The sequence below is a fragment of the Myxocyprinus asiaticus genome, chromosome 41, assembly GCF_019703515.2.
Source record: "Myxocyprinus asiaticus isolate MX2 ecotype Aquarium Trade chromosome 41, UBuf_Myxa_2, whole genome shotgun sequence".
Lineage (NCBI taxonomy): Eukaryota > Metazoa > Chordata > Actinopteri > Cypriniformes > Catostomidae > Myxocyprinus > Myxocyprinus asiaticus.
The window spans coordinates 1238975-1261500 of NC_059384.1; the positions used below are offsets into that span (position 1 = coordinate 1238975).

Sequence of the window (22526 nt, forward strand, 5' to 3'; positions counted from 1 at the left end):
CATCCCAGATGTGTATGACTTTCTTTCTTCTGCAGAACACAAATGCAGATTTTTAGAAGAATATTTCAGCTCTGTAGGTCCATACAATGCAAGTGAATGGTGACCAAAACGTTGAAGCTCAAAAAGCACATAAAGGCAGCATAAAAGTAATCCATAAAACTCCAGTGGTTTAATCCATGTCTTCTGAAGTGATATGATAGCTGTGGGTGAGAAACAGATCAATATTTAAGTTCTTTTTTATTATAAATTCTCCTCCCTGTCCAATAGGTGGTGATGTGCCTGAAGAATGTGAATCACCAAAAACACAAGAAGAAGAATGTGAAAGTGAAAGTGGAGATTGATGGTTAAAAAGGACTTAAATATTGAACTATTCCTTTTAACAGTGGATAGAAAAGTACAACACAAACTAATGCATTTTTAAAATTACTCAGTTGTATATATTAACGTTAATTAATGCAATAAGAACTAACATGCACTAGCAATGAACAATTGATGTGCGGTTGAAGTTAACCCGCAGAATAGCGGAAATTAGAAAAAGGTCTGAAACGCCTTACAAAAGTGAATTTCCATCCGAATACATCAGCCTATCAAACTAATATAAAAGTAAATGGAGTTATAAATAACATATTCTATAATTAACAGATTTTATACTGCTTCAGTTTGGCAACAGTTTTTAATGTAAAAGTGAATCGTAGTACAAATAGCCATTTTAATGACAATGCTAAATGTTATCCTGTATAATATGAGTTAAAGGAACACATTTGTGGTTTTGTGTTGATGAAGAGAGATGAGTTGAGTCTTACTTTTGGGGCTGTGTAGGTACAGATGACAAACTAAGTTAGGAAACATTGTCCTTTATATTCTATATGGACCATATATTCTATAGATTTTTTTACATGTTAATATTCTATAAGACCTTTTTAACCTTGATTGACATGGTGTTCGTTCGTTTTCTGTTATGTATTCAGATTCACAAGTCAATACTGAATATGGATTTACATCTATAAACCCATTAACAGGGGGGCATGGGTATCTCAGCAAGTATTGACGGTGACTACCACACCTGGAGTCGTGAGTTTAAATCCAGGGTGTGCTGAGTGACTCCATCCAGGTCTCCTAAGCAACCAAATTGGCCCGGTTGCTAGGGAGGGTAGAGTCACATGGGGTAACCTCCTCGTGGTCACTATAATGTGGTTCGCTCTCGGTGGGGCGTGTGGTGAGTTGTGCGTGGATGCTGCGGAGAATAGCGTGAAGCCTCCACACGCACTATGTCTCCGCGGTAACGCGCTCAACAAGCCACATGATAAGATGCACGGATTGATGGTCTCTGACGTGGAGGCAGCTGGGATTCGTCCTCCGCCACCCGGATTGAGGCGAATCACTACGCCACCACGAGGACTTTGAGCGCATTGGGAATTGGGCATTCCAAATTGGGGAGAAAAGGGGAGAAAATCAAATAAATAATTAAACCCATTAACACGAATTGCCGTTTGGCATTTTATTTTCTGTAGAGTTATTTTCAAAGAGCACTTTAATGCAGATAATAAACATATCAATGCATTTAATTTTACTATGATGCTTTAAAATGGATCTAAAATTAATATGGTGACTTGAAGAAACATACTGTTCCACTAATTTGTGTTATTATCATTAATGGAAACATTTTCATTAACTGAAATAAAAAAACGGATTGGGTAAAAAACTGAAAGTAAACTAAAATACTTTTTTCATAACTCCAAAACTAAAATAAAATAAAAATGACCTTGAATTAATTTTAGTCTTGTGATACACAATAGGGTGAATATAGGCAAAGTTGGACACTTTTAGAACAACCTGATATTATACCTTTATAGAAAGCTTAGGGTCTCTCCTACCATTGTCAAAAGCAAAAATGAAGAAATACTCAATACTGGGAGGAAGAACCTTTGAAGACCCTCTTTTGACCAAATCCTATGCAGTATTGGTAAAGTGGGACATAGAAAATATCCGAAAAATATTTGGAATTAATTTTTACATTTTCATATACACTTTCACATCATAAATCATCAAATGTAACATTTACAAACATTAAATTAACTTTTACTTTTTTCTAAATTTCTGGCATTTTCTTTACCATTGCTTTATCGACCGTTGGTCATGATATGAGCTCTGCAACCCGATGTAAAATCCTCAATTTAAAAGTTCATTGTTTACTTCCCAAAGATTAGTTTAGTAATTATTCTTAACCATTTAAGGAAATACATATGATCAAGCTTAACTGTCCCACTAAATAACATCTAGAAACTGCTAAGAAAATGAAAACTAGTCTAAATTGAAATGACAAATTGAATATAAAATAGAAATAATAACTAAATCCAAAACTATAATAACCCTAAATATATAATTAGATTATTAATGCGATTCTCAACATGATTAAAAACATGATGTTGAAATGGACTGGATGGGGAGATCTGATTAAAAAACCAATTACATGACATTTATGACAACAGAACCAGTGTTTCATTTACTATAATAGTGGATGATCTTGTCTACTATTATCTATATCTAAACATGTATAGTAACAGCATCCTGTGTTCAAAACACCTCCGTTTTCAGTAACAATGAGGTATGATAGTTTCTGCATTTATCTCTTATTCGCTAACTATAAGAGCAACGGATGGCAGTTTATGCCTTACAAAAGGGGGCTAATTTTTACAATAGTGAAGGTATTTTATAGTCTATATAATGCATGATTTATCAGTGTGAATGTGAAATTTGATTAATCAAATGTAAAAGTGCAAATACAACTAATGCAAAGATTAATAATTTCATTTTTATCTGGTTTAGAAGAATGGAAAAACACAAAGACACAAGAACATTTTTCTCTCTTTCTCATTGAACACGTTAAACAGAAGCGTAGTATTCACAAAAATTGCCCCATATAGTCAAGCAAAGCAGAATCTATTGTGCAGTTGGCTGAAGCCCCGCGACTCAAAGCCCCTAATCAGCACTGATGGGAGAGAACGGAAAGTGTCCAACAAGCAGAAGTCTTAAGCCCTCCATTGTGTGACCTTTGTTTGGCAGATCTCGCGAGACCACGCCACACCCGACTGGTTATATATATTGGGGTGTCAAAATTTTTAACTGTCATACATACGTGTGGGTCGGTTGGACAGTATCCAGTGGAAAATGTCACAGTATTCTGGAAAGGTAAGAGTGGGATTGGTCACGAGCACATGCAGCACAATTCAGTAATGGAGGGCTTCAGCCAAAGTCAAAGGTCAATGTAGAGCTGGATTTCATTGGTGGGTTTAGGCTTAGACCAGTACTCGTAATGTAATTTAGTCTAAAACTAGGCCGAGATTTGACATCCAACTTCAAGATGAAGTGTTGAATTTTTCAAAGTTTAATTATGGTCACATATCCTAGCTTAATGTAATTATAAGTAACCCATTTGTAGGGGGATTTTCCCAAAAAGTGTAAACACTTTAATTTCTCGGTTTATTTGAGCTTCCCGGGCAGCCCGAAATCTCAACACTGGCTCAGCCAATGGCGTGATTTTGGGGGCGGGCGTATCTGTTTGCTCGACCAATGGAAGACAGGGAATGTTTGGGAAACCTGTTTGAAAACCGTCATTATTTTGGCAATTCCATTTAGTGATGCTAGTAGTGTAGAAATTACACACTTCAGCGTGTTCAGTAGTTTTCCAGCATTTTAAATTCCATGTAATCGACTACACTCTAAATTTGAACTTTCTGGTGAAGTTTTAATGTATTTTATTTTTTTGCTTAGGCTTTATCAAAAAAATTTAGGCCTAGATTTGCACCCATTTTATAGATCCAAGAAGCTTGGAGAGTTTATCTGATTGCGTTTTACGTTAGTGAAGACTTTGACTTTGGTTTCGCCCAGTTCTTTCCAGGAATGGAATGGAATCGAATCTTCAGTCCATTTTTCTTGGGACATTATTGTTATTTTTTATGGTTCAACCCATAATATAAAGGTTCTGGACAACTTTCCAAGGACTGTACATCATTTCTCCCAATTTTTTCTTCAACAAAACATCTTAGGAGATCTTGAACAGGGTTTTCCCTTGCCACTAAGGCATTAACGTTCTACTTAAGTATGCTTACTTGACTGTTTTAATTTGCAATGTCTAAAAATTCTTCATTTCAACCACATGATGTAGTTTTGTCTTCACAACTAGATTCAGTCAGACCTTTCCGTTCATTTTCAATCTAATCAATCTACTGCACTGAACCCTCAAACTCCTTCCTTTCGTCCATGTGTCCGTGTTCTAACGGTCTCCTCAGATAGTGTTTTACGAGGGCCGCTGCTTCACCGGCAGAAGGCTGGAGGTGTACGGAGACTGCGATAACTTCCAGGACCGTGGCTTCATGAACAGAGTGAACTCCATCCGTGTGGAGAGCGGTGCCTGGATCTGCTACGATCACCCCGACTTCAAGGGTCAACAGTACATCCTGGAGCGCGGAGAATACCCCGAATTCCAGCGCTGGAACTCCCATAATGATCACATGGGCTCCTGCAAGCCCATCAAGATGGTGAGGAACAAAGTGTGGTGAAATTAAGTGTATACTTCCCTACTGAGTGTAAAAACAGCTTAAACTAGCACAGGGCTGGTCTCCCAGTCTGGTCTGTTTTGATGGTTTTAGAAGGGTTTTAAGCTGGTTTCAACTATTTTGTACAGCAAAAGTAACGCATTGTGAGAAAGAAGTTAAATGTTTAAGCAAACATGATAAATGGAAACAAGTTTTATTATAAGTACATGATTATGAGGTTGCAAATTGATAAATAGCTGGTATTTATCCCCGGTACAATTGTATAATACACCATGACCTTTGTACTACTTTAAACTGAACACATTATGCAACGATAAACATTCCAAACAGCACTGTTCTACATTGACGTTGCTTGTTTAATTCAGTGAGTGGTGTCCAGTTAACATCTCAGAAATAAATACAGTTACTATACATTTTAAATTGAATTTCTGTCAGTCTGAAAAAAAAAAAGATGTTATAAATTTCAGTTGATATTACTTCCGGTAGTTGTGAGCGGTGCGTCTCATCGCGCCAAAAGTAAATTCAATCAAAGTCCCGTTCGAGGCATGTTAGTCCACTTGGCGGCCGTCTTTGGAATGCTCCCGGGAAGCTATTTTCTCTGTAAACAAGCAGCATAAAAGTAAAGTGGAAAGACCGAAATCTCCAAAGCGGTTGGTCTGAAGGGTCGAGGAGGAGGTGTTGCTACAATTTACAGTGAAGTTTTAGGTGTTACTCAGAGGACAGGATATAAGTTTAAGTCTTTTGAACTAATAATGCTTAATGTGACATCGTCAGATATAAATAAAAAATCTCTGTCGTCTTTTGCCCTTGCTACAGTATATAGATCACCTGGGCCGTATTCTGATTTCCTTGGTGAATCTACAAATTTTCTATCAGATCTAGTATTTCCTGTAGATAAAGCTTTAATTGTTGGTGACTTCAACATTCACATAGATAATGAAAATGACACATTGGGATTAGCATTTATCGATATTCTGAACTCATTTGGAGTCAGACAAAATGTAACAGGACCAACTCATCGCTATAATCATACGCTAGATTTAATTCTGTCATATGGAGTTGATGTTGATACTATAGAAATTCTACCGCAGAGCGCTGATATCTCAGATCATTACCTCATCTCTTGTTTGCTGCGATCAGCTAATGTCACTCAATCTACATCACGCTATCGTTCAGGAAGAACTATTCTTTCGACCACTAAAGACAGCTTCACTATTAATCTTCCAGAATTGTCTCACATACTCAGTAAACCACAAAGTCTAGAAGAACTTGATGAAATAACAGAAAATATAAATACAGTCTTCTCTAGCACTCTTGATAGTGTCACCCCCCCCCTTCAATTAAAGAAAATTAAAGAGAAAAGCCCTGCACCGTGATACAATGATCACACTCATGCTTCTCAAGAGAGCAGCTTGGAAAATGGAGCGCAAGTGGAAGAATACAAAATTAGAGGTATTTTGTGGTGCATGGAAGGATAGTGACTGTAGCTACTAGGTCAGGTCAGCATATTTTAGCAAACTCATAGAAAATAACCACAACAATCCTAGGTGTTTATTCAGTATTGTGGCTAAATTGGTTAGGAATAAAGCATCGACTGAACCAGATATTCCATCACAGCACAATAGTAATGACTTCACGAATTTCATTACTGATAAAATTGAAATAATCAGAAATAAAATCAGAATTATGCAATCATCTGTCACAGTACCTCAGAAAACTGTGTCTCATAATTTTGCTCACGAGCAACTTCAATCCTTCGCTGTCATAGGTCATGAAGAGCTAACAAAACTTATCGAAACATCAAAAGCAACAACATGATTGTTAGATCCAATACCAACTAAGCTCTTAAAAGAGGTGTTCCCTGTAATCTCAGAACCTCTTCTTAATATTATTAACCCCTCGCTATCCTTAGGACATGTCCCAAGAAACTTTAAAATGGCAGTTATCAAACCGCTTATTAAGAAGCCACAACTTGATCCTGGAGAACTGACTAATTATAGACCGATTTCAAATCTCCCATTTATGTAGAAAATACTAGAAAAGGTAGTGTCCCCCCAACTATGTTCATTTCTACAGAGAAATAGTATATATGAATAATTTCAGTCAGGATTTAGGCCCCATCACAGTACAGAGACTTCACTTATAAGAGTTATAAATGACTTTCTCTTATCATCTGATCACAGCTGCATTTCTCTTCTAGTGCTTTTAGATCTTAGTGCTGCCTTCGACACCATAGATCATGACAATAAATAAATAATTTATTATATTTACTATATTAAATATTTTGTTAGTATTAAGTTTATAGTGCTTTTTTCCCCTTACCATCTTATATTCGCTATTAGTGTTTGTATATAAACCTTAATATTCTCTATTAAATTTGAATTTGTATAATGCTTTCACAATAAAATTATTCCAAAGCAGTTTTACTGAGAATATGGCTGTCCTAACAGTTCAAGAAAATATTTTTTATTACAAACCATATATGCAGATTTTTTTTAATTTTTATTTTTACTTCTTATAGTTAAAAAATAGTGATGTCAATAGAATAAAATAATCATGATTAATCTTTTGATTTCTGACCTATCTCTGACTAAACGAAACAGTAATCATATCAAATTCTGTAATTATTAAAAAACAATTGCACACCCTTACAAGCCCCTGGGGGTCCCCGAACCCCAGTTTGAAAACCCCAACATTCACTTTGATGCCCTTTTAATGCCAGACAGTAGATTGTCATGTTGTGCAGATTCTACATAACGTGTAACCGCATTACTTCTCATGATGTGTGTATGTGACTGTTTATTATGTGTGTGCAGCACGGTGAACACTACAGAATGGAGTTGTTCGAGAGTTGTAACTTCACTGGTCAGTGTATGGAGCTGTGCGACGACTGTCCATTCCTGCAGAGCCGCGGATTCAACACAAACTGTGTCAACTCTGTCAGAGTCTTCGGTGATGGAGCGTAAGTCAGCCTTTTCAACAAGAGATAAATTGACATTTTGGTGTTTGCATAAGCATGCACATCATATGTTATCACCCTTGTGTTATAAGATATAATATGATTTTCTAAATGATTTACTTGGAAAAGCCTCTCAAAAGTTCAAGTATTGTTTTAACTCGGGTATGGCAAGCCGAATTGACTTAATCATGTCCAGGATATGAATTGTTGATTTTCACACGTTAAAATGCTAATTCTTGATATCAGGAATGGAATTACTACTAGAGACAGTGCTACATTTGTACTAGTAAAAATGTTAATTCTTGATATAAAAAATGACGTCATCACTTGCAGAAATGCACATTCTTGATATCAAATTTTACATTTTTAACTAGTTAAAAACGATAATTTTTCATACCTATAACTGCATTTTCAGTAGTAGAATTTCATAATGATCAGTCATTGTTGATCAGTTACATTGTTACTAATGCAAATGTCCATTCCTGATGTCAACTATTGAAATACAATGAAACGATTGCATTTTTACTAGTAGAATTTCACAATGATCGGTCATCCACAGCTATTTAAAACACAATTACAGATATTTATAATTAGTTTCTTACTAGTAAAATGAACATTTTACATATTAGCGATTTACAACTTACTAGTAAAATTATGATCTTTGATATCAATAATTACATTGTTACTAGTGCAAATGTCCATTCCTGATGTTAAGTATTGAATTACAACGAAACGATTGCATTTTTACTAGTAGAATTTCACAATGATCGGTCATCCACAGCTATTTAAAACACAATTACAGATATCTATAATTAGTTTCTTACTAGTAAAATTCTAATTTAACATATCGGCAATGTGCAACTTACTAGTAAAATTATGATCTTTGATATCAATAATTACATCGTTACTAGTGCAAATGTCCATTCCTGATGTTAACTATTAATATACAACGAAACAATTGCATTTTTACTAGTAGAATTTCACAATGATCGGTCATCCACAACTATTTAAAACACAATTACAGATATCTATAATTAATTTCTTACTAGTAAAATGAACATTTTACATATTAGCGATTTACAACTTACTAGTAAAATTATGATCTTTGATATCAATAATTACATTGTTACTAGTGCAAATGTCCATTCCTGATGTTAATTATTAATATACAACGAAACAATTGCATTTTTACTAGTAGAATTTCACAATGATCGGTCATCCACAACTATTTAAAACACAATTACAGATATTTATAATTAGTTTCTTACTAGTAAAATTATGATCTTTGATATCAATATTTACATTGCTACTAATGCAAATGTCCATTCCTGATGTTAAGTATTGAATTACAACGAAACTAGTGCATTTTTACTAGTAGAAATTCACAATCATTCACCTTTCACTCCTGTTCAAAACACAATAACAGATATCTGTAATAATTAGTTTTTACTAGTAAAATTCCAATATCGCATATCAGCAAAGCACTTCTTACCAGTACAAATGACCATTTTTAATATCAATAATTACAAGGTTACTAGTGCAAGTGTCTATTTTAACTAGTAAGAAAGTTTTTTAAGAAATCTTAAATTGCTTTCCAATTTCCAGATATCTGAAAAACTGAATCTAACATTTACAGAGATCAAAAATGAGCATTTTCACTATTTGTAATCAAAAAAATGTATATCATGAATGGATATTTGTACTAGTAACAATGTAATTAATGATATCAAAAAAATATACATTTTACCAGTAAGAAGTACATAGCTTATATGTGTATTTAGAATTCCAACAAGTACAACATTATTATAAATATCTGTAATTGTGTTTTGAACAGGAGTGAATGACAGATCATTGTGAACTTCTATTAGTAAAGACAACTTGTTGTTTCCAAAACAAAATATTGGGCTTTAATTTGTCTTTGTACCAAAGCCAAAACAAATTATTAAAAGATTATCTGGATGATATTTAATGTAAAAGGATTTTTTTTTATTAAACTTATGTATGCTACAAGAAAGGACATATGGAACAAAAAAATCAAGAATAATTGTATTTTATTTTTCTAAAATGTTCTGTGGACCACAGTTTGAAAACACTTGTTCTAACCTATAAATAAATAAATAAGCACATTTTCATATATAAGAGCAGTGTAAAGTACTTACACTGCATTTTCATTTAAATTAATATATAGAAAAAAAAAATTTTTTATTTGATTTGGTATTGATGTTTCTTTGTTTACCAAATTTTCCACATTCTCTATATTTCTTCGTTTCTTATACATATAGTTTCTCTATTTAAAATATTGTATTTGTCCCTTTATTATTCACTCAGTAATTCTCTGTGTTTCTCCTGTGTAGTTGGGTGATGTATGAAGAGCCAAACTTCCGCGGTCGCATGTACATTGTGGAGAGAGGAAACTACTGCAGCCATAATGAGTGGCAGGCGCAGAACCCCAACATCCAGTCCATCCGCAGGGTCGTCAACTACTTCTAAACCCTCCAGCAACACTTCATTTCTATCATCCCTCATCAAACTGTGACATCCTCCCCATCGCCCCTTTACTCTCTGAATATGTAAAATAAACATGAAAAACTGGAACCAACAGGACAGTATTTTATCAAACAAGAGTCTCTGTGTCCGTTACTACAGTACTGAATTACGGTTGAAGTTCACACTGTTTTAGCTAATGAGGTTGCTGGGTAGTTGACGCATAACTGGTCCATGAGCTTTGTTTTTATCAGCATCAAGATTTTAGGTTAATATTTATATAAATATAAGGGAAAGTGTATATTTTAGGTGCTGTGATTGGTCAGCATGTCTTTTAAAATTTTCACTCTTGTAATGAATAGTTCATTTTAAATGGTCATGTGGTGTAACAGATTCATTTTTAATAGTACAAATAATCCATGTAGTATCTCAATAGGAGGTAAGAATAAAAATGCATGTATAGAAATCATAAGATAATTTTAAACGGTTTTATTGTTCATTCTATTAACATGACGGCTAAAAAGGTGAAGGTGGTCACATATGTGTGTGACTATATACTGAAAACAAATCAAAATTATTTTAAGATTCACACATCGAAATTTCATACCAAACTTCAGTTAAATTTAACAGAGTTATCTTTAATAAAATACAATTAAAAAAAATACAAATAAATAAAAAATACATTTAAAACTTTATGAATTTAGTTAAATATTACACATTTCAATTTAATGGAATTTTATGAGATTTCAATGTGTAAATCTTAAAAAATAGGTTAAAATATTTATTTGAGTATAGCGATATGGTTTATTTTTCTTAGGTTAATTTATATTTCAGAATGTGTTTAATTGAATTTCAGATCAAACGCTCAAAAAAAAAAAAAAGTACTAAATTGTTTGGACATGAGTCATCATGGAGAACCATGTAAATACTATGAAACTCGAATATGGCAATATTTATATAAAATATTAGCTGGTATTACCATCGGATACCATCACTATGTCACTGTCCCAGCACAGTATTTTTGCTGTTGTTGTTGTTGTTGTTGTTGTAAGGGACTAGATGTTGTTATAACTTTTTAATAAGAATAATTATTGCAGATATATTACCGGTACTAGATAAATTAGACAAGAGAACACAGATGCCTTCAAAGTTCACAAATGTGTGAATCTTTATTGCATGTTGAACACAAAAACCCTTTGAATCTGATTATGACTCTGAACATAAATATTACAAGATTGTAATTTTTGCATAAAGCACTTAAATTTGACTGAAACATAACATGAAAACAATTTGTATCATTGCAATGAAACAAACACAAATCATTGCATTCTAGAAACACCCAAAAAAAATTTGTCAATGATTTATTTATATATATATATATATATATTTATTTTTTTTTATTATTAATTTTTATTTTTTTCCAAGTTTACAAATCAAAGTGTAACTAAATGAAACGTAGTAACTAAAAAAGTTCTTAGTGCTTAAAAATCGAAACGTCAACATATTACTTGAATGAGCTGCAGCACTTTTGGTGATATTGTTCTTTACGTTGTTGAACAATGATGTTTCTTTTTAATTGGATGATGTGGGTTGTTTCTCCGGTAAGATCTTATCTGAGCGATGAGTTCTTTCTCCTCATCCAGCGTCTTTAACCAGCTCCTCATCCAGATGACTGCAACTTGACACTGAATAGAAACACAACTCAATCATTTTCATATAAGAGACACAAAGACATTCTGAAATTATTACTACTCAACAAGTGCAAAATTCGTATAAAATTTGGCTTTGGTAAGTATTGTAAATAAATAGTTGGCAAGTTACTGGCCAGTTGCAGCATGGTTTTATTGATGTAAAAAAATGCCTTTTATATTATTTATACTATGCCTTCATTAAATTGTGTGTGGCAGCCCAAAAATGCACCACTCAAATTTAAAAGCTCACCATTCACACATACTGTGGACTAATTGCAAGAAATTGGTCTCATTTTTCAGAGAACTGCCCAAATAAAAATAATAAAAGACTCCAGTTATTCATAAATAATATTGTGTGTTTATAATCTTATGATAATTTTTATTATTATTTATTTTTTTATCCTTTGTAAACAATTGTGGTTCTGTTTACTCTACCTCGCTTTGAAAAGTCTCATTTTATTCCATTAGATGGCAGCAAGCACTAGAAAAAAACAATTTTCTCCATCAAATTCCATCACAATATACAGATCTGAAATGTAGGTGGCGCTCTAACACATTTTATCCCTCACAGATGTGCTCGTCCATAGACATTCAGTCTAATTTTCAGTTCAAGCGTCATCCTCATTATTTCATTGAATATCTCGGCCTCTGAGTGGACTAGAAGATCAATCAAAGTGTCATTAGAAAGCTGAGATTGCTCATTTTGAATCAGTCAGAGAGGTTACTGAATCAACATCTAAATCACTTAAGGAACTGAAGTTTTTCTTTTCAGAAATGAAGCAAGAGCTGTTTTGTTCACTTATGATTCATGAAACTTAAATCGGAATCATTACTGACAGAAGGGTTAGAATGTCACGTTGGGGTTCTACCTGATGGGACCATGGCAGTATTGGCCTGCCTCAGTGTTTTGTGTACCCCCTTATTGTACCTCTCCGGTGATGTCATAGCCCTGTCATCCGGTCAGGTTGGGTTTTGTCTGACGAGGACCATGACATCATTGTCCCCTGTCTGTTTTTGTCAAAGCGTGTTTACATTTTGCACTTATGTGTTTCAGATGCTGCTGGCGTGCTGAATCAGTGTTTCCATGGGAACTCTGATTGTTTCCATGGGAACGCTGATCATTACAACCTTCAGCCTTCACCTACCTGCCCCTTGTTTGTTCCCTGCTTATTTAAATCCCCTCGTGTGTCATATCCGATGTCGGATCATAGTTTTTTATAGTCATTGTGAAGGTACTGTTTACTGAAGTGTTAACTGTGCTCTCTTGTGTAGTTGGAGCTTGCTCGTGTGTCTGTAGGTGTGGTTACATTCTCATTGACCGCTGCCTTCATCTGTTCAGAAGCCCTATTCCAGTGGGGGAGGATTTCTCTGTCTTTGCCCGTGTGTCGGGGGAGAAACTTCCATGGGCTTTGTGTTGTTTGAAGAAGAACGTTTTGTGTTGATTAATAAATCCTATTGAACTGTTTCTCTCTGCTCTTGGATCCTGTCTCACACTCCCTGACAGAATGATCCGACCGCACACAGACCCAGCGGAGGAATAATTTCTTCGCTTCACGCTCCCACAGCAAGAAGCCCTGCTGAGGTCGGCACCAGGAACAGATTTCCGCTTCGAGCCACATATTGGAGAGGATGGCATCGCAGCTTGTCCTCCAGCTCCATTCTCAGGTGAGGGACCCTGTCTCATCTTTTTGTCCCAATGTGCTCTGTTCTTCACTGTCGCAGCCCTCTGCTCTCCCGACTGAGAGAATGAAGGTGGCTTACATCATCCTGCACCTCACCGGAGAGGCTGCTGGGTGGGGAACCGCCATGTGGGACAACGAATGCCCTTGTTGCACCTCGTTCTTGGATTCTGGTGTGGAGCTCTGTCAAGTGTTCATCCCAGTCACGCAATGTGGTGAAACGATCAATGCCTGGAGGAGGAGCCAGATGCCTGCTCCTTTGCCGCTGCCAGCTTCCACAGCAATGGAGGCCGTTTCCCTGCTGCTGTCAGCGTCCATGGTCACTGAGGGCCGTTCCCCCACAGCTGTCTGCCCCTACAGTCATTGAGGCCGTGTCCCTGCCACTGCCTATGTCCACAGCCACAAGGGCCATTTCCATGCTGCTGTCAGTGCCCACGGTCACTGAGGCCATTTCCCTGCCAATGTCCATGGCCACGAGGGCCGTTTTCCCGCCACTGCCTATGTCCACAGCCATGAGGGCCATTTCCCTGCTGCAGCCAGCGCCCACGCCTGCCACGGCCAATGAGCCAGCGCCCACGCCTGCCACGGCCAACGAGCCAGTGCCCACACCTGCCACGGTCAATGAGCGTGTTCCTAAAGCCTCTTCCATTCCAGAGCTGGTGCCTGAAGCCTCGTCTGTCCCAGAGCCAGTGCCTGAAGCCTCGGCCGTCCCAGTGCCAGTGTCCTCGGTCATGACAGCCGCTCCCACAGCAGTGCTCCTGGCCGTCTGAAAGAGGAGGAGAAGGGCTCCTGTTCCCCAGTCACTGCCAGCGCTCACGGCAATGGAGGCCATTCCCCATTCGCTTCCAGCACTCCCGGCCACGGAGGCCATTCCCTTGTCACTGCCAGCGCTCACAGCCACCGAGACTGTTCCCCAGCCACTGACAGTGACCGAGAAGGTCGTTCCCCTGTCTCTACCTGTGTTCACAGCCATGAGGGCTGTTCCCACGCCATTACCAGTGCCCACGATCATGGAGGTCATTCCCCTGTTTTTATCTGTGTTCACAGCCACGAAGGCTGTTCCCTTGCCACTGACCACGAAGGTCGTTCCCCTGCCACTGACCACGAAGGTCGTTCCCCTGCCACTGCCAGTGCCCACAACCATGGAGTCGTTCCCCTGTCCCTGCCTGTGTTCACAGCCACGAAGGCAGTTTCCCTGCCAATGCCAGTGCCCATGACCACAGAGGTCATTCTCCTGTCCCTGCCTGTGTTCACAGTCATGAAGACTGTTCCCCTGTCACTGCCTGTTCTCACAGCCACGAGGGCTGTTCCCCTGCCACTGCCTGTGCTCACAGTCTCAGAGGCTGTTCCCCTGTCACTGCCAGTTCACACAGCAATGGAAGCTGATCCCCTGTCACTGCCAGTTCTCACAGCTACGGAAGCAGTTCCTCTGTCACTGACAGTTCTCACAGCCACGGAGGCCGTTCCCCAGTTGCAGCTGCCAGTGCTCACGGCCACGGAGGCCGTTCCCCTGCCACTATCAGCATCCACGTCTGAGTTATCCAAGGCTCTGCCCTCTGAGCTGCTCCTCCCTGAACCCTGTCCAGCAGTTGCCGTGAGCAAGGGACAATATTAATATTTAGAGTGGACAAAAAGATTATGATTATTCACACATAGGAAGGATTTCTTTGTCAGTTGTATTTTTTAATGCAACAACAATTTTTGAAATATGAAAATTGAAATTTGAATTATGTTTTAGTGAAACAAAAATGCTTTGCAAAGTCCAGCTGAAACAGCAAATAAAGGAAACAATAAGGGTTAGTATATAGATTATAACATTATTTTATAAGAAAGACATATTAATGTAATGAAAAGTTTAAGCTCTAATGTGCTCATTAGTCATTATATTTACACAGTATTTTCCCTCTAAAAATTCACCCATATTGCTGTTGTTATTCAGAGAGAAAAAAATTCAGAAAAAAAAAATCAGAGAGAGAGAGAGAGAGATAATTAAGAGAAAACATTTTTTCAAAAGAAGAATAAATTTCCCCTAGGAACAAAAAACAAAACAAAAACAAATTATAGGCTCAGGAAGGCACTAATACACCTAAAAAGTTCAATTATTGAAATTTTTTTCACCTTGCGGTTCAGGGCTTTCATATATACGGCCCATTATTGCACTCTTCCTTTATTTCTAAAATACATATTTCTAACACCACTTTGTGGTCTGAATAACATATCAAAGGTTTGCACACATGCATCTCTTTCTCATGTTATTACACACCCACTGCTACTTCCATGAATTGTCCAAAAGTGTGACAGTTTCCTGTTTCTGATAGGTGTTAAAATAATAAGAAGTTTCATTAATATGCACACACAACTTACAGCTTTTTTTAGACGCATATGTGCTCAGAAAGCATGGCGATAATTAAACCGCTGACATGGCATGAGCCAGGAGGTTAAAGTTCGGGAAACTTTGAAAACATTTTTGGGAGGTGTACTGTCGCTTTAAGTGAACGAAGGTCTCAGTTAATATTTTGAATATGAATTACGTTACTTGACGTTCGCCCAGTACGACGACATGATTGGATGAGGGTGTTTGGTCAGCGCAAGTAGCTGTCGAATGAGCGAATCCTACTATGGTGAAGGTTGGGGTGATTAATATTAAGTAGGCTACGTGACTGGACGCTCTAGGAAGTTGACCAGGAACGTCCACGTTACTTATTGAATATTCATGAGCTACGCTTTTGTTACAGTAGCATTAGTGTGCTGGCGGGATGTTTGTGATCTGAATGGATACTGTTACAGATTCGTGTTTTCTGGGCTTTGATTTCAGCACGCAACAGGTAAAGTAACACGTTTGTAAAACTCTTGCCTGTAGAGTATAAGATATGTTTTATTGGCGAACGCAATACATGTTATGTTGTTTTATGAGTGCCCTTACAAAAGCACTGTGGTGATAAAAACATGGTACATGATGGTATCAGATGATTTGATTTACAGTGGGGTCCAAAGTGAGATAATGTTATCCAGCATATTTAGAAACGGTTCAATAGAGCATCTTGTTCAAACATAATGGTATTTACACACGACACTTCAAAGAATACCATGGTATCATTTCCAAAAAATAAATAAAAAATAATTAATAATAAAACAAATATGGATGTACCATGGCACTTTTTGATAGTGAAAGTCGTCTAACAGTGCAAATGTAATTTAAATTAAAATAATAATAATAATAACACACGTGCATGGTACTTTTTGATATGTTTTGTTAGTATATGGTATGCAGTTGATTCATCCTACTGACGTCATTGTGCATATATTTAAAGTTTCTATGTATTTAGGATCCCAGGTTATTATATCTAGAAGTTTGAAAATAGTTGTACATTAAACTCAAAATCACACATAAATCTTACAGTAACATAAACGTGTTGTAACTCTTACTTAAGACACTGAAAGTCATCTTAAAAGTGTGAAATGATTTAATTAAATTAATCCCATCGGTTAAAATTGTGACCAAGAATAAATCTCACATTTTCAAAAATAACAATTAAAAAATGAAATAAATAAAAATGAAAAAGGTAGGCTTTAGAGTTTGCTTAATTGGGCTATCCAAGGATTACCCACTATAAAATATGGGATTTAATGGTTTAATTCCAGTCCTTTTAGACTCAGTAACCCATTCGTCATTTAAATATCATTAAATAAAACTAACGTTATTTCTTGGGACTCAAAGAATGAATTATGATTGCATCAAATTGATACAGTCATACTAAACACACTGTACCTTGATTCTTCTTCATTTTTTAAGCTGAAAGTTGTTGCTGTTAATGGAAACCTTGAAGTTATTCACCAGAACAGTGTTCAGTTTGACAGCGAGCTGCCAGAGTTCAGGTAACGCGTCATATTTTCTTAATAATTCATTTCTAATTTGACATTGTCATGTTTAGCATGTCCTGTTTTTGTAAGGTTCTCAAAAGCTTCATGTTATTGTGTATTTACCGCAGTACACATGGAGGAGTTCATATTCATGATGACAAGCTCACGGTTACATCACCAGTTCTCATGTGGGTGAAGGTAAATATTTATTCCTAGGATCGTTTATTGTAATGGAAACTTGATCTTATTACACAGTATTGATGAAGTCAGTTGTAAGCTAGGGCTGCACAATTATTCAAATAAATAATAAAGGTTACGAATAAGGCAAAAGTGTTTTCTGTGTAAAATATGTAACTAACAGGGCCGCTGTGAACTATAATTCAGGTGTTACGTATTGTTTTGAATGTGTAAATATATACAGAGTATGACATTCACGAAAAATAAGTATTGCAGTTCTAACTCATCTAGGGAAATAATCGATAATTGTGATTTTAAAATAATTCTGCAGCTCTTCTGTAAGTCACTTTGGATAGTAAAGTGTCCACTATGTGAGGGATAACGTACAGTCAGCCGGTTGTTATCGCAAAATAAACCCTGACAGGACGCGAAGTGGCTAACTGCTCATTATCCTGCTTATTACACGGCTACTAACCAAATAAATTAATAAATGGGCATGAAATACTGATTTGCACCTCTGGTTTGCATTTGAGTTCTGTTGATGTCAGTTTGTAAATAATGACCAGCCGACTGCTCATTATCCTGCTTATTACAAGACTACTGGCCAAATAAATAAATAAATTGACATAAAACTTTGATATGAGTTTAAATAATTTTATTAGCTTACTTGTAGAGATCGCACAGTGATCCGAGATGAAAGATGACTCGCAATACCCGGATGACCAGTCTGATACGTCTTAATTAGAGGTCGACCGATAGAGGATTTTGGCGATACCGATAACTAAGGTAGTGGGAAAGGCCGATAACCGATTAATCGGTCGATAGTTTTTCTAATTGATTTATAGAATGTAAAAAATTTGTATTCTTTTTTTTATTATGGCTTTATGGCTTTATTAAGAGTCCAAAATGGTGGGGCCTGGGTAGCTCAGTGAGCATTGATGATGACTACCACCCCTGGAGTTGCAAATCCAGGGTGTGCTGAGTGACTCCAGCTGGGTCTCCTAAGCAACCAAATTGGCCCGGTTGCTAGGGAGGGTAGAGTCACATGGGGTAAGCTCCTCGTGGTCGCGATTAGTGGTTCTCGCTCTCAATGGGGCGTGTGGTAAGTTGTGCACGGATTGACGGTCTCAGAAGCGGAGGCAACTGAGACTTGTCCTCCACCACCCGGATTGAGGTGAGTAACCGCGCCACCACGAGGACTTACTAAGTAGTGGGAATTGGGCATTCCAAATAGGGAGAAAAGGGGATAAAATAAAAAAAGATTCCAAAATGAATAAAGTCCCAGATGCAGTTATTTGTTCAACCAAAATCCCCAAAATAGCCGGAAAAAATGTAAGATTTGATGCATAACGCGGGACTTTTAAATATAAACAAGCCTGAAACACAATGGGGACTCTTATTTTGAAATGACTAAATGATGATAAAACTAGCTGCAACTATCGACAGATTTTTGCAGATAACTGATCGTTCCAAAAAGCAACTATTGGCTACAGATAAACCAATATATCGTTCTACCTCTAGACTTAATCCCGGGATGTGCAGTTGTTACTCAGGAATATCAGTATTCCAGAGACTTGTGTAATAAGTAGTAAATAACATGATTAGCCATTATTGATTAAGGAATATTCATAAGTGTATTATTTTTGTCGTCAGGCGCTGGACGTCCTCCTGGAGAAAATGAAGAATGTTGGTTTTGACTTCTCTCGTGTGAAAGCTCTCTCAGGCAGTGGACAGGTCAGATCACGAGTTGTTGTGTTATTTTATGTTATTTAAAGGGTTCCAACCAGAGTTATTTTTGTAAACTAAAACTAAGATGAAAACTGTTGATTTATAAGCATTTTCATAAACTGATATAAAATAAATATTGCAAAGTAAATGGAAAACTAAAACTGAATGAAACTAACAACAGTTATTGAAAAACTAACTAAAATAAAATAATAAAAATAACTAAATTATTTATTGTTTGTGTGTGTGTGTGTGTGTGTGTCTGTGTTTGTGTGTGTCTGTATCTGTGTTTGTCTGTGTGTTTGTGTGTTGTGTGTGTGTGTGTGTGACTTTGTGTTTGTGTGTATATGTTTTGTGAGTGTGTTTGGGAGTGTGTGTTTGTGTTTGTGTGTGTGTGTGTGTTTGCGTGTGCGTGAGTGCGTGAGTGTGTGAGTGTGTGTGTGAGTGCGTGTATGCGTGTGTTTGTGTGCGTCTGAGTGTGTGTGTGCGTCTGAGTATGCGTGTGCGTCTGAGTGTGAGTGTGCATGTGTGTCTGTGTTTGTGTGTGTGTGTGTGTGTTTGTGTGTGTATTTATTTATGTCTGTGTTTGTGTGTGTATTTATGTGTGTGTGTGTGTGTCTGTGTCTGTGTGTGTGTGTGTGTGTGTGTCTGTTTGTGTTTGTGTGTGTATTTATTTATGAGTGTGTTTGTGTGTGTATTTATGTGTGTGTCTGTGTTTGTGTGTTGCGTGTATTGTGTGTATGTGTTTGTGAGTGTGTGTTTGTGTGGGAGTGTGTGTTTTTGTGTATGTGAGTGTGTGCGTTTGTGTGTGCGTGTGAGTGAGTGCGTGTGTGTATGTGTGCTTGAGTACGTGTGTTTGTGTGTATGTGTTTGTGAGTGTGTGTGTTTGTGAGTGTGTGTGTGAGAGTTTGTGTGTTTGTGAGTGTTTGTGTGAGTGTGTGTGTTTAGGAGTGTGTTTTTGTGTATGTGAGTGTGTTTGTGTGCGTGTGTGTGCGTGTATGCGTGTGTGTGCATGAGTGCGTGAGTGTGTGTGTGAGTGCGTGCGTGCACGAGTGCAAGTGTGTGTGTGCGTGTGTGTGAGTGTGCATTTGAGTGTGCATATGTATGTGTGTGTGAGCGTGTGTGTGAGCATGTGAGTGTGCATATGTATGTGCGTGTGTGTGTGTGTGTGTGTGTGTGAGTGTGTAATATTGTGGATTAACCCTTTTTCTTCCCTCAGTCTGGTAATGTATCTCAGGAGATACACACACTTAAAAATGTGGTAAATATTAGCATGAACAACATATGACTTAATTTTCTTCTTCCTCATCTTGTTTTTTTTTAAACTGAATTAAAGTACAATTAATATATAATTAATTACAAAGTCATCATGTCCTGCATCATGGGTGCTATGTTGGTTTTAGGTCAGTCTGAGTTAACGATCACTGAAAATTTAAATCAAGAAAACAGACCCAACTATGATAAATGATAACTAGATATCATGAGAAACTCTTCCTCGTAAGACACTAAAGAGTATTTAAGGGTTAAATAAGCACAAACTCTGAAACGTGCATTTCTATGTGTGGTCAAAGACGCTTTGAGTCGTGTTTACTGCAGCTTCAGTTTTCATGGCTCACGATGAATTATTGTTTATTAATGTGTTGTTTTGTTTATTTTATTGGGAGGAAAGTGGCGATACCAATTTCTATGAAGAAGAGAGTTTGTTTTTGTGAGATAATGTTGGTGTGAGACACTTTCTGTATATTATGAGTTGTTAGTTTAAAAAAAAAATGTTTTCTGATGAAAAATCCTTTAAAACAACGATATTTACTTTAGAAGTTAAACTGGTATTAAGATATTTAGAGTTATTTTAAAAATATCTTCTAGTACAGTAAGACAAAACATGTCTTTTACAAATTTATATTCTGAAAATAAGTCATAATATCTTATGCAGTGTTGATACACACACACACACACACACACACACACACACACAGAAACAAAAACACACACACACACACAAACACACTCGCACAGAAACACACACAGAAACACACACAGAAACACACACACAGAAACAAACACACACACAGAAACACTCACACACACACAAACACACTCGCACAGAAACACACACACAGAAACACTCACACACAAATAAACACACTCGCACAGAAACACTCACACACACACACACACACACACTCACACACACAGAAACAAACACTCACACACACACACACACAAACACACTCACACACGCAGAAACACACACACACACAAACACTCACACACACAGAAACACTCACACACACACTCACACACAGAAACACACACACACACACACACACACACAGAAACACACACACACTCACACACACACACACAGAAACACTCACACACACACACAGAAACACACACACACAAATAAACACACTCGCACAGAAACACTCACACACACACACACACACACAAACACACTCACACACACAGAAACACTCACACACACAGAAACACACACACAAACACACTCACACACGCAGAAACACACTCACACACAGAAACACACACACACAGAAACACTTTCACACAGAAACACTCTCACACAGAAACACTCACACACAGAAACACACACACACAGAAACACACACACACACACACACAGAAACACACACACACAGAAACACACTCACACACAGAAACACACACACACACACACAGAAACACACACACACACACACACAGAAACACACTCACACACAGAAACACTCACACACAGAAACACACACACACAGAAACACACACACACACACACACAGAAACACACACACACACACAGAAACACACACACACACAGAAACACACTCACACACAGAAACACTCACACACAGAAACACTCACACACAGAAACACACACACACACAGAAACACACACACACAGAAACACACACACTTTCTCTCTCACAGAAACACACAAACACACACACAGAACATTCTGTAAATGTATCTTGTTTTAAGGATTTTTAGATATTTTACAAGAAAGCAAAAAAGATCAATACATGATTTTGTGTATTTTTTTATCTAAATGAAACTATAGAAACCCTAAAGGAAGAAGGATATCAAAGTATTTGTGAAGATCCTTTCATCATGTTTATTGTTAGTAATCTCTTAACTCAAGGCACAAGTTTCGTTGTCAGTTTAGAGCTGTTAATGATTTTTTTTTATTGATTAATTTCCTCTTGCTTTAAGTGTATTAAAAAGTTTGCCGATTAATCTTAAACTCAAAAGGTCTTGCGTATTTGAGATGTAAAGAAGAAATAATAAAACTCTGGAAATGTTCTGTTAATTCCTAAACTAAAATATCTACAAATGTATTTTTGTGGACACATTTCTAACAGATTCTTAAATGAAGCAA

General features: G+C 37.0%; 2 protein-coding genes across 2 annotated transcripts in view; both read left to right on the top strand.

Moving 5' to 3' along the window:
* The first annotated feature begins 3043 nt into the window (after positions 1-3043).
* Positions 3044-10137, top strand: LOC127431934 (gamma-crystallin N-B). Its single transcript, XM_051682596.1, has 4 exons — positions 3044-3189; positions 4290-4538; positions 7373-7518; positions 9870-10137. Exons 1-4 carry the CDS (start codon positions 3169-3171, stop codon positions 10003-10005), a joined length of 552 nt encoding a protein of 183 aa, XP_051538556.1. The 5' UTR covers positions 3044-3168; the 3' UTR covers positions 10006-10137.
* A 5949-nt stretch (positions 10138-16086) lies between these two features.
* Positions 16087-22526, top strand: part of xylb (xylulokinase homolog (H. influenzae)) — a 59926-nt gene continuing 53486 nt past the window's right edge. Inside the window, exons 1-4 of the mRNA XM_051682577.1 lie at positions 16087-16194; positions 17163-17245; positions 17359-17428; positions 19061-19141. Of these exons, the coding sequence (XP_051538537.1) occupies positions 16141-16194; positions 17163-17245; positions 17359-17428; positions 19061-19141 (288 nt within the window). The 5' untranslated portion in view covers positions 16087-16140. The remainder of the gene's footprint in view (positions 16195-17162; positions 17246-17358; positions 17429-19060; positions 19142-22526) is intronic.

Coding starts and splice junctions, on each gene's coding strand:
- LOC127431934 (XM_051682596.1), top strand. CDS start 3,169: ATGTCACAGTATTCTGGAAAG. Junction 4,539..7,372: donor CCTGCAAGCCCATCAAGATG/GTGAGGAACAAA, acceptor ATGTGTGTGCAG/CACGGTGAACACTACAGAAT. Junction 7,519..9,869: donor AGAGTCTTCGGTGATGGAGC/GTAAGTCAGCCT, acceptor TCTCCTGTGTAG/TTGGGTGATGTATGAAGAGC.